General features: G+C 50.2%; 3 protein-coding genes across 3 annotated transcripts; 1 reads left to right on the forward strand and 2 right to left on the reverse strand.

Annotated features, from left to right (window-relative positions):
• Positions 1-465: 465 nt before the first annotated feature.
• On the reverse strand, positions 466-7,848 carry VAMP5 (vesicle associated membrane protein 5). The gene is made up of 3 exons (XM_032880655.1): positions 7,798-7,848; positions 1,359-1,496; positions 466-897 (listed from the first exon to the last, which is right to left on the reverse strand). The coding sequence occupies exons 1-3, from the start codon at positions 7,798-7,800 to the stop codon at positions 688-690; spliced, it is 351 nt and encodes a 116-aa protein (XP_032736546.1). The 5' UTR covers positions 7,801-7,848; the 3' UTR covers positions 466-687.
• A 1,968-nt stretch (positions 7,849-9,816) lies between these two features.
• VAMP8 (vesicle associated membrane protein 8) lies at positions 9,817-13,205 on the reverse strand. Its single transcript, XM_032880656.1, has 3 exons — positions 13,049-13,205; positions 11,548-11,706; positions 9,817-10,259 (listed from the first exon to the last, which is right to left on the reverse strand). Exons 1-3 carry the CDS (start codon positions 13,049-13,051, stop codon positions 10,116-10,118), a joined length of 306 nt encoding a protein of 101 aa, XP_032736547.1. The 5' UTR covers positions 13,052-13,205; the 3' UTR covers positions 9,817-10,115.
• Positions 13,206-14,112: 907 nt separating this feature from the next.
• On the forward strand, positions 14,113-15,361 carry LOC116881113 (S-methyl-5'-thioadenosine phosphorylase). The gene has a single exon (XM_032880657.1). It carries the CDS (start codon positions 14,177-14,179, stop codon positions 15,026-15,028), a length of 852 nt encoding a protein of 283 aa, XP_032736548.1. The 5' UTR covers positions 14,113-14,176; the 3' UTR covers positions 15,029-15,361.
• The last annotated feature ends 6,638 nt before the right edge of the window (positions 15,362-21,999 follow it).

Here is a 21,999-nt window from a genome sequence, read left to right on the forward strand (position 1 = left end):
GAGAAACGGGCTCAGAAGGCCCTGGTTGAAGGGTCTGGTTTGGGAGCCACTCTGTCTTTGCACCTGTACCCCAGAAGGATCGGTCTAGGTAGGTTTGGATCAAGTACAGAAGGAAGAGGAGTGATGCCTGGGTGGCTCAGTCAGTTAAGCGTCTGCCTTCGGCTTAGGTCATGATCCCAGACTCCTGGGATTAAGCCTCACGTCACGCCCCCTGCTCAGTGGGGAGCCTGCTTCTCCCTCTACCTGCCAATTCCCCTGCTTGTTCTCTCTCTCTCTCTCAAATAAATAAATAAGTAAAATCTTTAAAAAAAAAAAAAAAGTAGAAGGAGGGGGAGGAAGAGGAGGAGAAGAGGAAAGGGGCCACCTTCCAGGGCTGAAGTCCTTCCACTGACTCTTTAAATAACCCCAGGAGTGGAGGCAGAAAAGGATGAACCAACTTGAAGAACTTTGTGGACACACACACTGGGTTTTAACCAAACAGCAGCTTTTACTGAGCTCCAGGTGGGGCTGGCCGGTCATGGCCAGTGCAGCAGGCTGCCCTCAAGGGCCAGTCTGTGGGGTGATAGGAGATACAAAGGTGCACACATCAAGGTTGCTCTTCGGCGCTCAGTTGAGTGGCTCAGATGTGAGCAAATGCTGGGGTTTTCTGGAGACCAGGACTTGGCCTCTCCTCCAGGCCCAGCTGGGTCAGTCCCCATGCCCCAAGGCGGCGCTTGTGTCCTGGGCCTGTGCGGCACTGCTGCCCCCACTGCTCTGTGGGGGAAAGATGACCAGCAGCACGATCAGGAGGATGAGCAGGCAACCGCCCAACACCAGCCCTAAGTAGATCCGGCAACGCACGTTGTCCCAGCGCTTCTGCTGGGCCAGGGTCTTGGTTGTCTTGCTGAAGGCAGAGCTCTGTGGACATCCCCAGACACAGGGTGGGAGTTAGTAGTTTCCCTGGAGCCCCAGGGCCAGATTCTCCCAATCCTCCTTCCCTCCCTGCCCCCCAGCAAGACCTAATCTCCTCCATCTTCCCAGCCTGTCTGCTCCCCTTCTCTACACAGCCTGCCCTGGGACCCTCCTGGCTGGATTCTTGGTCACAGACGCTGGTGTAGCCTTTGACTCACACCCCTATGGGCTCACGCCCGGCTAACAATACCAACCCTCAGCCTTTAGGAAGGTCCGCAGCTTCAAACCAAGGACTTCTTGCTTCATGAGGCCTGCCTGGAGCTTATCTAGGCTATAAACCTATAGGCCCCACACTGGCCCTCAGGCCCCAGGAAAGGCCTGGAGACCCTGAGCACAGCCTGAGGACTCTCTCAGAGGATGCCCCGTGGCTTCTCCCAGCCCCACCCCCGCTTCCCCAGGCCTCACACCATGTCCAGGAGTTGGTCCGAACGCTGCTCCAGCTCCGCCAGCTTCCCATCACGCTCCAGGACCTTGTCGAAGTTGTTGAGCATGATCTCTGTCACCTCATCTGCCTGCCGCTGGCACCGTTCCAACGCTGTCCCTGCCTGGGCACCAAGCCCAAGATCAGAACTGCATGAGGCCCCCAGCTGGCCCTCCTCTGATCCTGAGAACTAGCGGCCTCCTTGCCCCCACTGTGGGGGGGCGTGGGTGGGTAGGGGGAATAGCAGCTTTCAGGTAAGGGGATGACATGTATAGAGAGAAAGACTGGTCTCCTGAGTGTGTCTGGCTTGCCTCGGATCTCACAGGCTCCTCTCCATGCCCATCAAGGCAGGTCCGAGGTCAGCCTTGGCTACAGCATCTCAGCTTCCTCTGAGATGCCCCAGGATGGAAACTTCCCAGGACCTCACCCTCTCACAAAGCAGACACTGTGCTCACCTGCTCTTGGATGGCCTCTACCCAATATGCACACAGGGGACATGGGCCCTGGGGCTTCCTACTGGCCTAAAGAAGCAGTGAAGAGCAGGGAACCAAGCTACATAGCTAGAAGCAGACAGGGAGGAGATCCACCCCGTAGAACTAGAAAGGTAATTTTGGACCACCACACATCATAACCTCTACCTAACCCCACAGACACACACACACAGAGACAAACTGAAAAGATCAGACCTCTCTCTGACTGACTAGGCCATTTCTGCCTCCTGGCATGATCCTACTCCTGCATCAGTGCTCAGAACTGATTCCCTGTCTGCCTGGAAACCTCAGCCTCCTTGGCCTCTGGCCTCAGCCTTCCAGCTACCTGGGATCTTCACTGGGGTCCAACTCACAGACACAAAACCAACTCTTAGACCTCTCAGCTTAAGCAGCAACCACACCTGACAAAAGAACCCAGCTCATTTCAGAGGACTAAGCAGGGAGGTGCAGAGCCCAAACGTGGGAGTGCAGGGAGTGCTGAGAGAACAGGGGAGAGAAGAGAGAGTGCGTCACAAGCAAGAAAGGGGCTGGGCTTTGGACACATGTGACCAAGAGAGACCCAGGGTAGGAGGCCCCAGTAAGACCCAGGAAGAACATGTCCAGGGATGTGTCAGGGAGCTGAATCTCAGCAGATTCACAAACCACAGCAGCTCCCTCCCGCCAGTCTAGTCCCCAACAGCCCATCCCTGTTCTCATCTCCTCTCCACAGAACACTGGCCAAGCTCCCTTTCCTGCCAGACCACATTGCCCATTGTCTGCAACTGACATTTTGGCACTTGACTGAATTCCACTTAAAACCAAAGAAAGGAGAAGTATCTGGTGGTCACAGAGGGCCACTCCTATTCAGGCAAGAATTCACATTCAGGATCCTTGCAGCTGCCTTGCACATGGCCTCCAAGCATTCCCAGTATATGAGTCCTATCTTCCCAACTGGACCACGAGCCACAGAAGAAGGGACTACCTTTGTCTGCTTCCATCCCGATGGCCCAGGAGGCCAGCACAGCGCTGACCATTACGAAGACTCAGAGTGATCACATTATAGCCTCTCCAAAAGCAACTCTTATTTTTTAAAGGATGTTATCCTAGTGTGTTTATCCAGCCCAGCAGGAGTTTAGAGGGGCAGGCATCTGAAACCCAAGTAGGTCAATATTTACCCATGAGCTAGAAAAGCAGCCTGCTTGGAGAGAGGGCAGGCAAACCATGCCAGAGGTGTGCACTCACAGGCATGGGGAGCAGTGACTGGGGAACAAGGAGCAATAATGCAGGCAGCAGGGCGGCTGCCCACATCTATACCTCTTCCTCCATCAGCCATCATCGCCACTATTCTTCCTACCATGGTAGTCAACAAGCTCACACAGCCCGTGTTCACACAGTCCCAGGCATCCCCACCTTCCTAACAGTCCAAGGCCAAAACCTGAGAATGGGCAAAGATTCAAAATGACAGTCACAGCTAGAGGTTGGTGGCCTGCTGCATATTATGTTTTCCGCTATGAAAACTACAGCTGTTGTTCTCTGATGTTCCAAAACAGGATGACATTGGGTCACGTTCTCCAAGAGAGTGGGCTGTGGTTCCCACTGCAAAGCCAAGTCTGTCCGGGCCAAGGTGGAACCAGGCCGAAATGAACACATTTGCTCCAGGGAACACAGAGGCCTCAGGCTTAACTTCCTGGCCCTCCTTGGCCCTCCCTGAACCAGAGGAAAAAGGACTGTATGCACAGGTCTCCCCTGCTGGCATGGGGAGAAATAAAGAAGTACAGGATGTGGACGGAGGTAAGGGACCAGGGGACAGGGCCACGCTCCCTCCAGCCATGGTGAACTCAGCATAGTGCCAGGAACACACACAGCAGACACGGGGAAAAAACATTTCCGAATGAATTGTGCCTGTTCTTAAGAAGCTCACTATGTGCTGGGGGAAAGAGTCATATGTGACCCCCTTAGGGAAGAGGGGAGGGTTGTGCTGTGAGGTACAAACACTAAGTGCTGGAGCCCCCCTCAGAGAGTGGACTCCTACGTACTGAGACAGCCCAGGTGGACAAGCCCTTGCAAGATGGGGTGGAGCTGGGGCATTCGGGCAGACACAGACCAGGCAGAGGGTAAGGGTGAGGGGCAGGGTGGGGCCAGAGAAGACACAGAGTGAAAGTCCAGAAGAGGACACTCACTTAGAGGGAAGACTGGAACCAGACCTAGTGTAGACTTCTGAGCCAAGGGGGAGGGAGGTGTCAGAGTAATTTCTCTAGGGGCTCTTGTGTGCCTCAGTCGGTTAGGCATCTGCCTTTGACTCAGGTCATGATCCCAGCATCCTGGGATCAAGCCTGAGTCTAGCTTCCTGCTCAGTGGGGAGTCTGCTTCTCTCTCCCTCTGCTTCTCCCCCTGCCCATGCTCCCTCTCTCTCTCTCTCTCTGTCAAATAAATAAATAAACAAAGAAGAAGAAGAAGGAGGAGGAGGAGGAGGAGGAGGAGGAGAAAGAAGAGGAAGAAGGAGGGGAAGGAGGAGAAGAAGGAGGAGAGGAAGAGGAAGAGAAGGAGGAGGAGGAGGAGGAGGAGGAGGAGGAGGAGGAGAAGAAGAAGAAGAAGAAGAAGAAGAAGAAGGAGGAGGAGAAAAAGAAGAAGAAGAAGAAGAAGAAGAAGGAGGAGGAGAAAAAGAAGAAGAAAAAGAAGAAGAGGAGGAGGAGGAAGAATAAGAATAAGAATAAGAAGAAGAAGAAGAATGAGAATGAGAATAAGAATAAGAATAAGAATAAGAATAAGAATAAGAATGGGGCGTCTGGTTGGCTCAGTGGGTTAAACCTCTGCCTTCGGCTCAGGTCATGATCTCAAGGTCCTGGGATCAGGCCCCGCATTGGGCTCTCTGCTCAGTAGAGAGCCTGCTTCCTCCCCTCTCTCTCTGCCTACTTGTGATCTCTCCCTCAAATAAATTTTAAAAACCTTAAAAAAAAAAACAATATTTAGAAGAAGAAGAAGCAGAAGAAGAAGGAGAAGGAGAAGGAGAAGAAGAAGGAGAAGAATTGGAATTTCTGCATTCATGGTAGACTGGTATGGATGGCAGTGGGAAAACTCCGGGCTGGGGGGCCAGACAGAAGGGGTGGAAACATGCCACCAGCAAGAGTGTGAAGGGTCGCCAGGCTCATGGGGACCAGAGAGTGTAGAGAGGAAGGGTGGGTGAGAGGCATGCTTCCCAGCCCTGCCGGGGTCTACAAGGCTGAGGGCGTGCCTTGGAGTGGGGAGCAGCCGCGTGGTTGGCAGACAGGGGTGTGGTAGTTACACAGGAAATGTCCTCCACAAACCGTTACCCTCTGTACAGAATATCCTGCCTAGAACCCTCAAATATCTCAGGTGTTTCAAGGCCAAATACCCTTGGTTCCTCTGAAAGCAAAGCTTTCCAAACCTCTCTAACTCTCCTATCTCCCTTCTCTCTCGGCTGTCACCACTGTCCTTGTCAGAGGACAGGGGCAATGAAGGGCTGTAGTAGCATCTTCCTAGGTCAGCATCCCCCTGAGCTCAGAGCTAAGGGCCAGGGCTCTGCATCGCAGCCCTGGGTTCCCTCAAATCCTGCCTTTGCCCCTCACCCACTGTGCAAACTTGCCAACCCTCCACTTCCTCATCTATAAAGTGGCGACAAGAATGGTATCTACCATGGCACCTAACGCATGTGACATGTTACAAAGTGCTTATCACAATACTTGAAACATTCTGAATGCTCAATAAATAATAGCTATTATTATGGACAGAGCCTCGCTGATTTTTTTTTTAAGCAGTCAGATCTCAAGAACTCTACAATACCTGCGGTCAATAAAACCTCTTAAATAATTTTACAAAATACAAAGCCAAGCAAGCTCTTCCTTGTTGCAAACGTGTGCACTTACTTGTCTCGTAACTAAATACAGAACATCACCTGGGTCTTCACTAACCTGCATGGAGTTCATTTCCACCAGGCCCTGTAGGCCATTGAGAAGGTTTTATGTCTTGACGGTGAAAACAGCCACTGTTCAACAGGCACGTATTCTGAGCTAATACGCACTTTTCTCACCTGATCTCATTTAATCCCCGCCACAATCCAATGAAGGCACGCTATTATCCCAGTTTTGTAAGAAACTGAGGCTCAGAGGGGTGGAGTCCTCTGTCCAAGGTCATACAGCCAGTAAATAGATGATCCGGGAGTGGAACCCCTGTAGACTCCAAGAATCACATTTTTAACCAGGTGCCTACCCTGCAGGTAAAGCAGGGGCTCAAATACTTTAGCTAGCTGGCCAAAGACTCCCCAGACTTCTTAATGCGGCCAGGTCAACCTGTGTGCCTATGAGGGAAGCCCGTGGCTCAAAACCCACATTCACTGGACCGTGCATGAGAGAGGATCATCTGTAGGATGAATGAATTCAAGCCCTTACCCATTCAGGTTTCATCTTTCCCATCACTGTTCTATTCCGTCCCCTATACCTGTCACCACATATGGCACTGAGGAAATGCCCAAGAAATGCTTGTTGACTGAATGAATCAGAGGAGAGGACAAGGAAGAAAGACCAGTCAGGGAAAGGGGTGGGAAGAAGAAAGCCAAAGACCTGTGGCCAGAGAAAGGGAAAGGTGTGAAAGATACAGAGGGATGGGGCTAGGAGCTGGGAGGGGAGAAAGATCAAGGTATGCGCCCCCCACACACACACACCGCCAGGCTCTGATCCACTGTTGGCCTCAGCTGAACCTGTGAGAGCGCCAGAGTTTTCCAGTAACACCCCCCCCTCCAATAAATTATCCTGGCCTCAGCCTTCATTTCAGGAGTTTCCTCTTCTCCACAAGTGCTCAAGGCCGACTGGAAGCCCACCCCAGCCCTGCCTGATCCCTTGCCCTGCATGCTGGGAAGTGGGCTCCAAGCTTTGTCCCATTCTTGGAGCCTCCCTCAGTTTCCTGGCGTGGCCTTAGAGCTCAGTGCAACCTTCCTGCACCGCTTCCTCTTCCTGCCTCTGGTTCCCTAGAGATGAGGCCATCCAGACATCTCGCGACCCCCAGCCAGGCCACATCCCTCACACCTCTGCTAGCTTCACCAGGGCAGAAGCTTAAAGTCCCTGGCCAGCTTCCTGACCAGCCCATCTTCCCAGGAGTCCAGGGAATGGAGGAAAGTTATTGGCACCACCTGTTCCTGACACCTTTGCCTTAGAGACAGCAAGTGGGGACACAGGCCAGAGTCTGCAGCAGGAGTGAGGGATGACTCATTTCAAGAATGTGTCCCTGGGTAGAGGTTAGGAGAGAGCCAGGACTGTGCCACAGTCTGATAACTTCAGGGGAAACTTTAGGGTAAACATCTCCCTTTATCTTTCGGCAGAGGAAGGAGTGTGCCCTCCAGTACCCTGCCATGGGGCTGGCAAGCCCTCCCCCACCCCATCTGCTCAGGTTTCCAACTCCCAGGCCACACTTGGCTTCTCACAGCTCCAGGAAGGGCTGAAGAGGTCATCGCATTACCTACCACTCCTCAGGAGCCGGTTCTGAGCGCCACGCGCGGCTCTGGCACTGCATCTCCCTTCAACTCGCAAAGACCCCGTAAGGCAGGCATTGCTGACCCCACTTCACAGATGCGGAAAAGAAAGCTCGGGAAGGTTAAGTGACTAGCCCGGGGTCACGGAGACAGCAAGTGGCCACCACCAGGATCTCAGCCCGGAGTCTGACTCCGAAGCCCGAAGCCTGGGCTCATAACCCCTTGGCTCTGGGAGGAGGGAAGCTGGAGTCCTGCACCCTGCGCGCCAGCGACCAAACTTTCCCTCCCCAGCCTGCGCGCCCCCAGTGGAGGCGCTGGCCCCCAGCCGGCTCCTGGCCGCGGCTACCTCACTGAGGTGGGGGGGGACCGGCGCGGGTCCCGGACGACACCCCCGCCCTCGGACCTCCGGCCGCGCACCCCCACGTCGCCCTCTGTCCCCCGGCCGGCCGGCTCCTCCCCGCCCGGCCCCTCACCATAGCTGCTGCCGCCGCCTCGCCAGCTCGGGCTCCTCTGTCGCCTGGCGGCCGCGGCCGCGGTGCCAGATACCCGGGAGGAAGCGGAGGGGCGGGGCCGCGGCCGGAGGAGCGGGGGGCGCGCCTGCCCGGAACCCGGACCCGGACCGCGGGAAAGCGAAAGCTGCCGGCACCCGGCCCACCCTCCGGAACTGGGGGCCTCGCGCCTGAGCAGCCTGGTGCTCGCGCTGCACGCTGGCTACACGTCGGGGTCCCAAGCTGTGACACGGGCACAGTGGAGTGGGCTCTGGAGCCGGGGTAGCGCTCGTTGCACAAGCATCTGTGTCCGTGCCAAGGCTGGGCACGGCGCTAGAGACGCCTCGAACAGCCAGCCGGGCCGGGTCTCTGCCACCTTCGGTGAATGCGTTCGCCAGTAACCAAAACCTGACTCCCGGAAAAGTTTTAAAACGAAAGAAACTTTATTCACAATCAACATTGTGAATGCACTACCTGCGGCTGAACTGTGTATTTCAGAACGCTACCGCTGTCTGTTACAACTGTATGCACACTTACACAACGCATGTTGTGCGGATTTCTCCTCAATTCAAAAAGAAAACAGACTCCCAGGGAGAAGGTGCTAGTTCTGGCTTTTCTGTATTTCCCTCTTCACCACAAGGGCAGCTGCCGCCCTGCCCTCATGTGACCCTGCTCCTCAGTGGGAGGGAGGATGGGCAAAGCCACCCCTCCAGAGCCTTCCTGAGCTGAATCTACTCTTTCTCCTTCTCTCCTTTCAAAGCTGCAGGGGGCCGTCAGAGAGCCTGCTCTCCAGCCCACCCCAGCCACCTCCAGTCTCTCAGCTGTGGCCCCTCTTGAGGAAGGGGGTTGAGCCTGCGTGAGTACAGCCCACATTCCCACCCTGGGCAATCTAGATCCCAAGGAAGAGGTTTCACCCCAGTTCTGTGGACTCTGAGTCCAGGAATGACCTGAGGAGAGAGGATGGCCAGGTCTATCATAGGAGGACAAAGACTGTCCTGAGGGCCTTTCTGTGCTTTTTTTCCCCTCCCTGGTTTCCAGAGTACGATTCCAGAAGCTGATTTGGCAGGAGGAGTCCCAAATCCTGTCTCCCAACCCTGACCCTTCTACATTCCCTCCCCAAAACAGGTTGTTTTCAATACTGTTAAGTTGTAAAGTCCATGGGAGAAACAGGGACAGAGACGGCAAGAACCCTTTCCCCAAACCAAGACAGAGGAAAGAGTGACAATGAGGTGGAACCTGGCGGGGAGGAGGGAAGGCCAAAGACAAAGAGGCCCATTGTACATGGAGGGGAAGGAGGGCCATAGGCCCTGTCCTGTGACACTGACTGGGTCTGGCCACGAGACATGGGGAGAGATGCTCGCCCCCTCAGCTGAGACCCGGAGGCCCTGCTAAGTCCCCAAAGGGCAGGGGCAGACAGAAGACAAATAGAACTTCACAGAACGAGGGGCGCCTGGCTGGCTCAGTCGGATGAGCACCTGACTCTTGATTTCAGGGTTGTGAGTTCAAGGTCCATGTTGGGTTTAGAGATTACTTAAATTAAAAAGAACAAAAACAAACAAGCAAACAAAAACAACTTTGCAGAACCAAAAAGAAGGAAAAGTGGCCCAGTTCCTCCAATCCCTTACTCTAGACTGCAATAGGGCCACATAAGAGATAGAAGGAGGCCCTCGCCTATCTCGGCTAACACTTCCAGCAAAGAAGTAATAAAAGGGACATGGCAAGACCCCAGGGGGACACACTTAGGAGTCTTGCATACCGCCCTAAAATGGTTTTGAATTTTCCACATGTGAAGAGCCTCAGAAAATTCTGGTTCTTGAGACCTCTGACCAAGAATGGAAATAAGAGAAAGATGAGAAGACTCCATCTTTCTTCTCCAAACATACACTGTCTACCCCTCCAACCATGGGGCCTCAAATAGGTGAATCTCAGGCAGAGGGTGTCCCCAGAGAGAAAAGAAATAGAAGAGCCAAAGGCAAAACGGAAGGGGAGAGATTACCTCACATGTGTAGGGATACCAAAAGGTCTTTATTGCTCACCGGCCACCATCCGTTTCCCAGCCACAGGCTGGGCTTTCTGGGTGTGTCTCCAACCAACTCTGGGGGCCCATGAAACACAGGCACAGTCCGGCTTTCTCCTTCTGGGGGGCCAAGGAGCCTGGGGCAGACAGTGTGGTAGAGGGGCCCCTGAGTGAGGGGCGGGAGGACGCAGCAGCACTCCCTGCGGGCAAGGATGGGAGAGAGGACCCTTCTTGGCACCCGCTGTGGAGGGTGGCCCCGAAGAGGAGGGCAGGGGCGAGGGGCTCCCTAAGTTGGGATGGCATGGGTGGCAAAAAGCACGATGAAGAGGATGATGATAAAAACAATCACGCAGATGAGGACAATCATCTTCACGTTTTTCCACCAGAACTTCCGAGCCACCTTCTGCGATGTGGTCTTGAAGTGCTCCGACTGTTGGGGACAAGGCAGAGTGAACCAGGGCCTCCTTCCACCAGAACAAAAGGACAGAGGCCCACAGGCTAGCCATCTAAATATTTACATGAGCAGTTGATGGAACAGACTGTTACACAAAAAAAGTGCAGTCCTCCTACCTTGACAGATATACCTTCATGACACTCTGATGGGCCAGGCTCAAATTTAGAATTCTTGGGCTCCCCTTGACCCCTGCCACCCCCCTTCTCTCCTTACCCCTACACTGTCACACACATGGAGGAGTCTTTTACATATGCTCACACCCAGGGATGCGACACTGTCTGTACAATCTGCCCTTGGGAGGGCACACGGGCTGAGGGGCGCTAGCTCCAGGAGGCTAAACAACTCCTTGCCCCATGGGAACTGCTGAAGCTGGAGGACAGGGCCAGGGCAGCAGGGAGCTTGGAGGTGAGAGAAACTGTTCTTCCTCCTCAGCACGAGCTACAGAAATTACATTTCCCTGGGCCATGCTCCCCAGACTAGGCCGTGGGAAGAAATACTGAGTCCGGGGAGACTAGACCCAAGACTACATTCTGGACTTGGAAAGCCACAGCCAGTCTCTCCCTGTGGACATGGAACCTTAGTCTCCAACCTTTGTTGCAGTATTTTGTTAGTTACTCCCTCCCTGAGCAGCTGGCTTCAGCCCCTGGCTAGAGAAAGAGACAGAGAGAGGAATGAGGTCTAGCAAGATGTGTGGGAGATATTATTCTAGCCTTCAGCTAGCAGAGGACCCTTGGATCAAAGAATTTCACTGCTCTTCCCAGCTTCCTTTTAAAGCAGACTCAGCAAAACCCTAGCAGTTTTCCGCCCCCTGCCTAGTAACTCCTAGAGAAGGCCAAAGGCCCTGGGAGGAATTTTCAAGAGCCAATATTTTTGCCCTGGGAAGGTCAGGCCCAAATGATTGTCAAGCGCAGCCTTCAAAGGGAAAAATCAGTTTCAAGGGAGAGAAGCCTAAGAATGCGAGGGCTGACTGGGCCATCTTATCTGTCTCAGAAAATGCCTCCAAGAGTCAGCTCTACCCATTCCCCCCACCACTGCCAAGTCCCTGGAGGCATTCCATGGACCCCAGTACCAATCAGTGGAGTAGATCAGAGTCAGAATTGGGGACTTGCTTGTCAGTTCCCCCAAACAAGTGAAAAGGCAGACTTCCCTCGTATTCATTTTGCCTCCAACACCACCAACCCCCCAAGCCCAGCAATCCTCCCTCCCTCTCTTCCTCTACCTTCCCCTCCCCCCACCCCCTCCCTGGGCGGGTTCCCTATCTCACTGTGGCTTCCAGATCCTCTGTCTTGTTGCGGAGATGTTCCAGGTTTTCTCCTCGGGCCAGGATCCGCTCCACATTCTGGGTCATAATATTCTTGACGCCCTCCACCTCACTCTGCAGGTTCCGCACGTGATCATGTCCCCCACCTCCACTGGCCTCCTCCTGGGCAGCAGCACAGGGGTTAATTAGACCAAGTGGTGGAGGAACTGAGAGTCAGCCTCAGAGGCCAGGGGAGGGGAAGGCCTGAGATGGACTTTAGCTTTTTTTAATGCCTCAACTGTTTACAAAGAGAACGTTTTCATGTATTACTCATGTAATCAAAAACAAATGCATTTTGAAGCCCCAGAAGGTGAGCGCTGATGCTAGATAGACTAGATCGAGTTTCTTTTCAGGTTCTCGAGGCCCCTGACGAAAAGAAACACAGCCCTAAATCCCACTCCATGGTTGCCTTGCTCTTCTGATGCGGTCAGAGGACCTGGCATCTCATGACAGGGGAAACCCACCACTATTTATCAAAGGGTCCTCATTAAAAAATATGTGTGCTGGCCGGCAGAACACCATCAGGGGGCACAAACCCCCTCTCACTGCAAGACAGTAGCTGAAGAGGGGTTCGGGCTCCAGGCCGTCCTGCAGCCTCCTTGCCAGGACCAAGAGCAAGAGCAACCAGGCTCCAAGGCCCCCACCAGGCCGCCCGAGGGACAGCCATTGCGCCATGAACTTCTGCTTTGCCCACCGCATAGCACCAAGTGCAGACACCCAAGCCACCACCGCCTGTTTAAGCAGATATTAAATAAAAACAGCAGCCTGGGTGTTGAGGGAAATGGAGGGCAAGTCCTCCCAGGCTGATGATAAGGTTTTGTGAACAGGGAGGGAAAAACCAGTATTAGGCTCCTCCCTCCCTGACCCACTCAGCCTCTGAAACAGGCCGGGAAGCGGGGGTCCAAGCTAAACGGATTATCACAGAGAACCAACTTCTGGTTCCTTTAGAAACCCTTAGCTTTCTTCCTCATGTTTAGAGAGAGGGGGCCGCCGATTACTTAGACTCCGCGGGGAGACAGATTCTTGGAGTTTCTATATGGGGATAAGGTGAAAGGCAGCCGGGCAGAGCTCCCGCCGCGGGGCTGGAATCTAACCCCGAGAACTTCGGAGGTGCCGCCGGGGGCTGTCACAACCCCCGGCTGGCGGGCGGGCTGGAGGAGGAGATGCAGGGCCTCTCAGCAACTCCCCGCCTGGAATTCGGACCCCCCCCAACCCCCACCGAAACCCTGCTCCAGGCCAGCAGCGAGGTCAGGGCAGGGAGGGAGTGGACAAGGAGCAGGAATACCCGCCAGGCGGCTGCGAGCTTTCCGCAGCCAAGTTGTCAAAGAAGAGCGGCCGCATCCAGCGCTGGCCCGGCGCTCTGCCTTCGCCACCAGCTCCCCCGATCCCCGGGCCCTCCACTCCACCCCCAGGCCACACTGGCTCCTCTTTGAATCAGCCCCTTTCTGGTTCCCAGCGCGCTCACCATGTCTCCCAGCGGCTCGGGCCTGTCCGCGACGGGACTCGCCTAGTCTGTTTCCTCCCGGGCGGCCCTCGCTTCACTTCCTGCTTGCTCCAACTTTCAGCCTGCCCCCGCCCGCTTCGCATCCCGAGACGCGCCAGCCTCACCTCGAGCAGGTTCCCCCAGGTAGGCGGGCACCCTCCGTCGCCCTCCCAGTCTCCTCCCAAACCAGGGCTCAGGCTTAAAGCCACAGGGCTCCTGGGCACCAGAGACTGTCTAACCCGTCAGGAGCAAGAGAAGAAAGATCAAGCAGCCCTCCTAGATTTCTTGAGGCTGGCCTCCTGGTCTAGATAAGGAGGCTGTCTCCTTCTTCTTTCTTTCTTTTTTTAATGTCCTGAATATCTGATCCCAAATCTTAGAGACTGAAGTCAACTGTAAGTAGCCCGCCAGGGGTAATTCACATGGAAACAGAACACAGAAATGAAAATTTCTTCCTGGCAACCACTGTTCCAATGTTGGTGGGTGGGCAGAGAGTATTAAAACCCCCCAAGTCTGGACTGCTGTGATCCTGGGCTATGGTGTCAGAAAGCTCTGGGTTACTAGCTGTGTGACCCTGAGTGACTCTTTTCACCTCTCTGGAGTTTGCAGGTGCTAATGCTGACCTCAGAGGATGGTGGGGAGGTGTAAAAGGACAGCATAGACAGTGTGCCCCGCACGGTGTCCAGAAGGAAGACCTGTCCACTGTGAGAACCAGGAAATGCTAGCTTACCAATCCCTTCTTTCTTTCCAGAGTGCAACAGTCCCTTCAGGAGCCACAAAGAGGGGTTGGTGAGTCCCATCAGAAATGGTCAGAGTCCTGCCCTATGGACAGAGTAGGGCCCCAGGGCAAAGGATTTTTCCACCACCTGGCTCCAGGCCACAGAAAATCTAGTCTTCCTGGATGGTGTTTATCAAGAGAGAACAATAACAGGGACATGCAAGAGGGAACAAACATTCCTGTCCCATCCCAGAAGTATCAGTGTGGGTTCTGAGAGCGAAATTTCAGCTTCTCTAACACATGCTTTTTAAAAGTAATTAACAAGGCTGCCGCTCCGACCTCATCCGCTGCTGGGCCCCACGAATCCGCCACCGCAGCCGCCACCCCACGCAGACATGGCCTCGGGTGCCACCCCCACGGCAGTGAAGATTGGAATAATTGGTGGAACAGGCCTGGATGATCCAGAAATCTTAGAAGGAAGAACTGAAAAATACGTGGATACACCCTTTGGCAAGCCTTCTGATGCCTTAATTTTGGGGAAGATCAAGAATGTTGATTGCGTCCTCCTTGCAAGGCATGGGAGACAGCATACCATTATGCCTTCAAAAGTCAACTACCAGGCAAACATCTGGGCTCTGAAGGAGGAGGGCTGTACACACATCGTAGTGACCACGGCCTGTGGCTCCTTGAGGGAAGAGATTCAGCCCGGTGATATCGTCATTATTGATCAGTTCATCGACAGGACCACTAAAAGGCCTCAGACCTTCTATGATGGAAGTCATTCCTGTACCAGAGGAGTGTGCCATATTCCCATGGCTGAGCCGTTCTGCCCTAAAACGAGAGAGGTCCTCATAGAGACTGCTAAAAAGTTAGGACTCCGATGCCACTCAAAAGGAACAATGGTCACAATTGAGGGACCTCGTTTTAGCTCCCGGGCAGAAAGCTTCATGTTCCGCACCTGGGGGGCAGATGTTATCAACATGACCACAGTTCCAGAGGTGGTTCTCGCTAAGGAGGCTGGGATTTGCTATGCAAGTATCGCCATGGCGACAGATTATGACTGCTGGAAGGAGCACGAGGAAGCGGTTTCGGTGGACCGGGTCCTAAAGACCCTGAAAGAAAATGCCAATAAAGCCAAAAGTCTGCTCCTCACTACCATACCTCAGATAGGGTCCATGGAATGGTCAGAAACCCTCCATAACCTGAAGAATATGGCCCAGTTTTCTGTTTTATTACCAAGACATTAAACCAACATGGCTGCCTAGGTGACAGGAAGACTTCCTAATTCTAGTCATTTGAGAAATTTCGGCTTAACTTGGAAAAAACATGGAAAAGGCATGCAGCCCTCATGCCCTTGCCTGCTAAGGAAGAACATGATAAGAAGACATGCATGTATCAGAGAAGCCTTCTCGAAGGCTTAGACTGCTTCAGAAATGACCGGTAAATGTGGAAAAATTCTGACACTTCAGAAAAAAAGATAAGACCCCACCTACCCTTCCCCCAGTAAATTTGTAAGAATAAGGTTGGGAGGTAATATCCAGTTCCTATGTTACCAAGGAAATACGAGGAAGAAATGGGAATTCTTGGGCTATTTATTGGTGTTACTATAAATTTGTAGTCTTTTTGGAGGGCAGTTTGCTAAAATGTATCGAAAGGCTTAAAAATACTTAGACCCTTTGTGGTGGTTACTCTAGGAATTTATCTTTAAAAAATTATCAGAGATACAAAGAATTATGTATAGGGAAGGACGTCTAATGTACCATTAGTTAGAATCGTAAATATTCAGAACAATCTGAATATCCAACAGTTGGAAGTAAATTACAGCATAGCTCTAATTGTGTTGTGAAGCAGCCAACTGAAGATCATGTTTCACATAATATTTAATGTCCTGAAGAAATGGTTGCTCTATAATACGAAATGAAAAAAGGATATGTGCACACATTTTGCATTGCTAATTTCGCTTTAAAGTTCTATATTAATGCAGAAAAATACCAGAAATGGGTATATAATCTTTTGTTACTGTATTTGGGGTTGGGACACTGAATCATTTTAATTTTCTTTATATTTTTCTGTGTCTTCACATTTTTCTACAATGAATATAACCAAATAATAAAGTTGTCTTAAAAATAAAAAAAAATAAAAAAAAAAAAGTAATTAACAAGTTTTGGACCTCTGTTTTGAGATGCATTATTCTACTTTATAATGAAATCTTATCTCCAATTAGATGAGATTATTGTATTTTGCAAATCTGAAATTTGACGGACAGTACCAGGCTGCTTTCACAGAGAATGTGGCTGTCCCACTTCTCACTATCCTTAGAGGTAGGTCAGAATCCTTGATCTGTCCTTGCACTGTCCAGTACAGTAGCCACTGACCACATGTGGCTGGTGAGCACTTGAACTGTGGCTAGTCTGAATTGAGAAGTGATGTAAGAGTACACACCGTATTTCTTTTTTTTCCTTAGGATTTATATATTTGAGAGAGAAAGTAAGAGAGTGTACACCTGAGGAGGGGAGGGGAAGAGGGAGAGATAATCTCAAGCACCCTGTGAGTGCAGAGACCTACGCCCAGGGGCTCAGTCTCCCTCCCAACCCTGAGATCAGGACCTGAGCCAAAATAAAGAGTAGGACACTCAACTGACTGAGCCACCCAGGTGCCCCAAGTACTTCAAAGACTTACTACACAAAGAAGAATGCAAATATCTCATCAGTAATTTTACATACCAATGACTGCTGAAATAATGCTGTAGGTATATTGAGTTAAATTTTAAAAGTTGGTAACATTAAGTAATATCAATTTCACCCATTTCTTCTTTTAATTTGGCCAGTAGAAAATTTAAAATTACAAATGTGGCTCAATTTATATTTCTATTAGACACACTGTTCTATACCTTAATATTTGTGTGACCCTGGACAGACTGATGGGACATCTGTGACCCTCAGTTATCTCACTGTCTGCTCCTGGTGCTGAAACAAGCCGCGGTACATGGTGGCTATTATAATTACTATGATTAAGAATTCCAGATGCTAATATGCGGCAGTGGGTAGGGAAACATGAAAGGTGCCAAGAAACAAAGGACCAGAGTCAGATGGACAAGGAGAGCAGAAACACATGGAGGAGAATTTCCAGGGTGGAAATCAGGGTTACAGCCGTTGAGGAATTATCGGGGTCTAGAACGCCACTGCCAGCCTGGGACATACATTGGTGTCCCTGAGGGAGCTGACCCTTGGCCTAAACCCAGCACCCATTAGGGAGACTCTCCAGCACCCACAGTTGGGAATGCAGCCTGCTCACCCTCTTTACTGTGTGGAATCCCTGCAGGCTTGGCCTCACCTGTACACATCACAATGCTTCCCTTTGTCAAAAGACCACCTTGCTAGCACCCTCACAAAGATGAGCCATTCAGTAAGGCACCAAACAGTGCACAATGAGCAGAAATGGTAATATGGCCGGGAGGTGTGGGGAGTGGTGCCTGGCTGCCTCAGTCAGAGGAGCATGCAACTCTTGATCTTGGGGTCATGAGTTCAAGCTATGTTGGGTTTAGAGCTTACTTTAAAAGAAAAGGAAAGGAAAGAGAAGGTACTATGGGCAGGGTGCAAGATGAGAAACAAGTCATTGATTCCTTTACAGAGAGGGAAAGCTCTATTCCAGGAGAAATGGAATGTAGGTCACTTTGCAAAGGAAAATGCTAGGTGGTCGGCATTGTAGCCAAAGAAGCAGTCATGGTGTGAATGAAGAGTGTTCTCGGTCCCGATGTGATCAGAAGGTTTGGGTCTCAGCTCTACTACTCCCTAGCTATGTAGTCTTGGGCAAGCCACTTCTCTCTTGGAGCTCTAGTTTCCTCATCTGCAAAATGGGAAGAAGTATGAAAGCTGCTTTGTGGGGTCATTATTGGGATTAAATAATCTGGATATATATTTCTGTATTTCTGTTAAAGCACTTTACAAAAGAAAAGGGAGACTAATAGAGGAAACAGAAAGAGAAAATAGTGAAAGAGGAACATTAGCAGCCTGCAAAGCAACAAGGCAAACTCGGGGGTGCACTGACATCTATCCCAATCTTCTTATTTATGGCCCAAGTGGCAGTTTTCACCTGTACCTCTCTGGGGAAAGTCTGGAAAACAAGGAAAAGGCACATTCAGGAGGTGTAACTGGCATTGTTCCCTGAAGGATCATAAAGCTCTCACCACTGCCAAGGCCTCTTTTGTCTCCAAACTCCTTTATAGGCTGTTACATGGCTGGCCATCTGTGGCAATCCCCCCTATCACTCCCAATGTCTCTTTCCCTTTCTGACTGTGCTCTTAGAGCCAGAAGTTTCCACCCGTGGCCATCTTCCCTTTGGACGCTCCCCTCTCCTAGACCAATAGTCCTCTCTGAGGTGAGGCTGATTTTGCCCTCCAAGGGACATGTGACAACATGTGGAGGCATTTTGGGTTGTCACAGCTAGGGGGATGTGCTCCTGCCATCCAGTGGGTAGAGGCCAAGGGTGCTAAATTTCCTACATGCAATGGCAGCCCTCCCCAAACAAAGAATTATGCAGACCAAAATATCCATAATGCCGAGGTTGAAACCCTGGTCTCCTAGGGAAGAGCAATGCATGATGGTTTCAGCAGCTGTTTATGGATGAGTCTCAAATCTGTGTCTCCAGCCCTGACCTTGTTCTCATTTGCCTCTCCAGTGCGCTCTACACAGATGCCACCAACAGCCAAACCAAACCCTTTATCTTTTCCCCATGTTCCTCCTGCTGAGTAGTACTCCCGTTCCACCAGTTTCCCAAGCTAGGAATCCCTAAGCACATTTTATCTGTTATAGAATGTGTAATATGCTTTGCCATTAGCTGCATACACATTGACACCTTCGAGACTCTAACTTCTGTGAAGGCAGGGGCTATGTCTTTATCTTGGCACCCCTTGTTGGACATGACATACACCAGGCTCACAGTACTCATTCACTAAATGTTTGAGGTATTGAACTGAGAGATCTGAAAGAGGGCTTTTTTCTCTGCAGTGCAGATAAAAATATAATTTTTATTTATTTATTTATTTATTTGGCAGACAGAGATCACAAGTAGGAGAGAAGCAGGCAGAGAGAGAGCAGCTCAACAGGCTCCCTGATGAGCAGAGAGCCCGATGTGGGGCTCGATCCCAGGACCCTGGGATCATGACCTGAGCTGAAGGCAGAGGCTTTTAACCCACTGAGCCACCCAGGCACCCTGATAATTTTTCTTTTTTAGGAAAGACCCATGCCAAAAAAGGGGCACCTTTTTGGCTCAGTGGTTTGAGTATCTTCCTTTGGCTCAAGTCATAATCTCAGGGTCCTGGGATCGAGCCCCACATTGGGTACCCCATTCAGTGGGGAGTCTGCTTCTCCTTCTTCCTCTCTCCCTGCCCCTCACCCCCACTCATGCTCTCTCTCAAATAAATAAATAAAATCTTTAAAAAAATAAAATGAAAGGACCTATGAAGAAATCTCTTTCCTAAATATTAGACCATTTTATGGATAATTAAATACTAAGTAGTGTGGGTCTTTTTATACTGGTCCTGAAAGGATAAACTGGAAATCAACCTCCTCAACAAAAACAAATTAAGTCATGGGGTGAAGAGGTGCTGAGTTAGCACAGTTCATTTTTACCAGCTGTACTTCTCTTACCCAGAATGCTCTCTGGTCACCCAAGACTATATTAATAACTTTTTTTTAAGATTTTATTTATTTACTTGACAGAGAGAGACACAGCGAGAGAGGGAACACAAGCAGGGGGAGCGGGAGAGGGAGAAGTAGGCTTCCCGCTGAACAGGCAGCCTGATGCGTGGGCCCAATCCCAGGACCCCGGGATCATGACCCACCTGAGCCAAAGGCAGACGCTTATCTACTGAGCCACCCACGCGCCCCTACTAAGAACTTTTGATTTCCCTCTCTCCTCTCAAAATGATACTCATCCTTCAAAGCCCAGTGCCAAGTTTTCAGAAAACTTTCCTGAATTCTCCAGTCGTGATTCATTTCCTCTTCAGTGCTCCCACAGCACTTTGAATCTCATTTAATACTTAGGATTTTGTACATTCTATTATTATCATTCTATTATTTCCATATTCTTTTATTATTATGTTTCCTTATCCTTTAACTCCTATAGGACAGAGGCGACAGCTTAATAATTTGTTTCTCTATAACCTGTCCAGTTCTGGCACATAACAGACTATAAATGCTTAATTTATTTTTTATATACTTTTTAAAGTTTTTATTTATTTATTTGACAGAGATAGACAGTGAGAGGGGGAGGACAAGCAGGGGGAGTGGGAAAGGGAGAAGCAGGCTTCCCACTGAGCAGGGAGACCTATGCTGGCCTCCATCCCAGGACCCTGGGATCATGACCTGAACCGAAAGCAGACACTTAATGACTAAGCCACCCAGGCACCCCATAAACGCTGAATTTAATGAAACCATCTAATTTTGAATGGTCTTAGAAGAGCTAGCCCAAAGTTTCCAACCCATATTGGATTCATTTGGACTGGGGTTTGACAGCAGATTAAGACATTCATCCCCTAAATAGATCTATGGCTTCTAAAATGACTAGGCCTACCTTGCCTGTTAGGATAACCTAGAAGTGGGCCAGACCCTCAGTAGCAGGAACACTGTTAACCCCACGATTCTACCTGCCAAACACATCTGTCCCTAGAAATCCCTACTTTTACATCTACTCCAGACATTCTTTTCCTTTAGGATAGTGGTTCTCAGCACATGGTCCACGAACCCCTGGGGACTTCAAGAACAAAACTATTTCTATAATAAAACTGATACGTTATTCGTCTTTTTAACTATGTTGTCATTTGCACTGATGATACAAAAGCAACTGTGGGTAATAAAATTATTGGCAAGTTAGCAGGAATGAGACAGTGGCACCAAATCACAGTAATAGTCCTTGTATTCCTCCTGGCTGCACACTTGCATTTTCAAAGAATGCCATTTTCAACATCCCTAATGAAGCAGTACGAATTATTAATTTTGTTAATTCTTGACACTGAAGTACACACCCTTAACTATTTTTTTAAAGATTTTATTTATTTATTTGACAGACAGAGATTACAAGTAGGCAGAGAGGCGGGCAGAGAGAGGGGGAAGCAGGCTCCCTGCTGAGCAGAAAGCTTGATGCAGGGCTAGATGCGGGGCTCGATCCCAGGACCCTGGGATCATGACCTGAGCCAAAGGCAGAGGCTTTAACCCACTAAGCCACTCAGGCACCCCCACCCTTAACTATTTTATGGGAAATACACACAGCACTTTGCATACCCAAGTATGATGGCCGTCTCCCAGTTGTTCCGAGAAAAAGCACTTGTGTAGTTAAACTGTGAGCTGAAGTAATGTTTTAAAATTAACAGAATTTATTTGTTTGAGTACTACAGACCATTCCCACATATCCCTTAGCACTCTCCCATTTTTCTCCCATTATTAACAGCTTGCACTGGTATGGCATATTTGCTTTACAACTGATGAGCTACAGTTGATGTGTTATTATTAACAAAGTCCATAGTTTACATTAGGGTTCATATTCAATGGGTTTTGGAAAATGTATAATTACATGTATGCATCATGATACCATTACAGTATCATACAGGATAGTTTTATCTCTCTAAAAATCCCATTCGTCCCTCCCACCTTCCCCTCTTCCCTCCAGTTCCTGGCAAACACTGATCTTTCACCTTAAAACCACAGTTTTGCCTTTTTCAGGATATCAGTTTGGTTAAGTGTGTAAGCTTTCCAGATTGGTTTCTTTCACTTAGGAATATGAGTTTAAGGTTCCCCCACATCCTTTTGCAGCTTAATAGTTGTTTTGCTTTATCACTTCATATTCCACTGTATGGATGTATCTGTTTGTTTATCCATTCACCTATTGAAGGACCTCTTGGTTGCCTCCAACTTTGGGCAATTGTGAATAATGCTGCTATATATTTGTGTGGGCATAATTTTTCACCTCTTTGGGTCTTTACCAAGGAGCACAATTGCTGGATCATATGGTAAAAGCATGTTTAGTTTTGGAAGAAACTGCCAGACTGTTTTCCAAAGTGAGTGTACCATTTTGCATTCCTACCAACAATGAAGTAGAGTTCCTGTTGCTCCAACCACTCTAACAGCTAACTTATTGTTGTTCTAATTTGTAACTCCCTAATAAAATAAGATGTTGAGTATCTTTGTTTCTTCCTATCTTTTTAAAAAATGAAACATCATTT

The sequence above is a fragment of the Lontra canadensis genome, unplaced genomic scaffold (assembly GCF_010015895.1).
Source record: "Lontra canadensis isolate GAN:19392208 unplaced genomic scaffold, GSC_riverotter_1.0 scaffold71, whole genome shotgun sequence".
In the NCBI taxonomy this organism is placed as follows: Eukaryota; Metazoa; Chordata; class Mammalia; order Carnivora; family Mustelidae; genus Lontra; species Lontra canadensis.

Coding starts and splice junctions, on each gene's coding strand:
- VAMP5 (XM_032880655.1), bottom strand. Junction 898..1,358: donor CGGACCAACTCCTGGACATG/GTGTGAGGCCTG, acceptor GGATGTCCACAG/AGCTCTGCCTTCAGCAAGAC.
- LOC116881113 (XM_032880657.1), top strand. CDS start 14,177: ATGGCCTCGGGTGCCACCCCCACGGCAGTGAAGATTGGAATAATTGGT.
- VAMP8 (XM_032880656.1), bottom strand. Junction 10,260..11,547: donor CAGAGGATCTGGAAGCCACA/GTGAGATAGGGA, acceptor TGTCCCCAACAG/TCGGAGCACTTCAAGACCAC.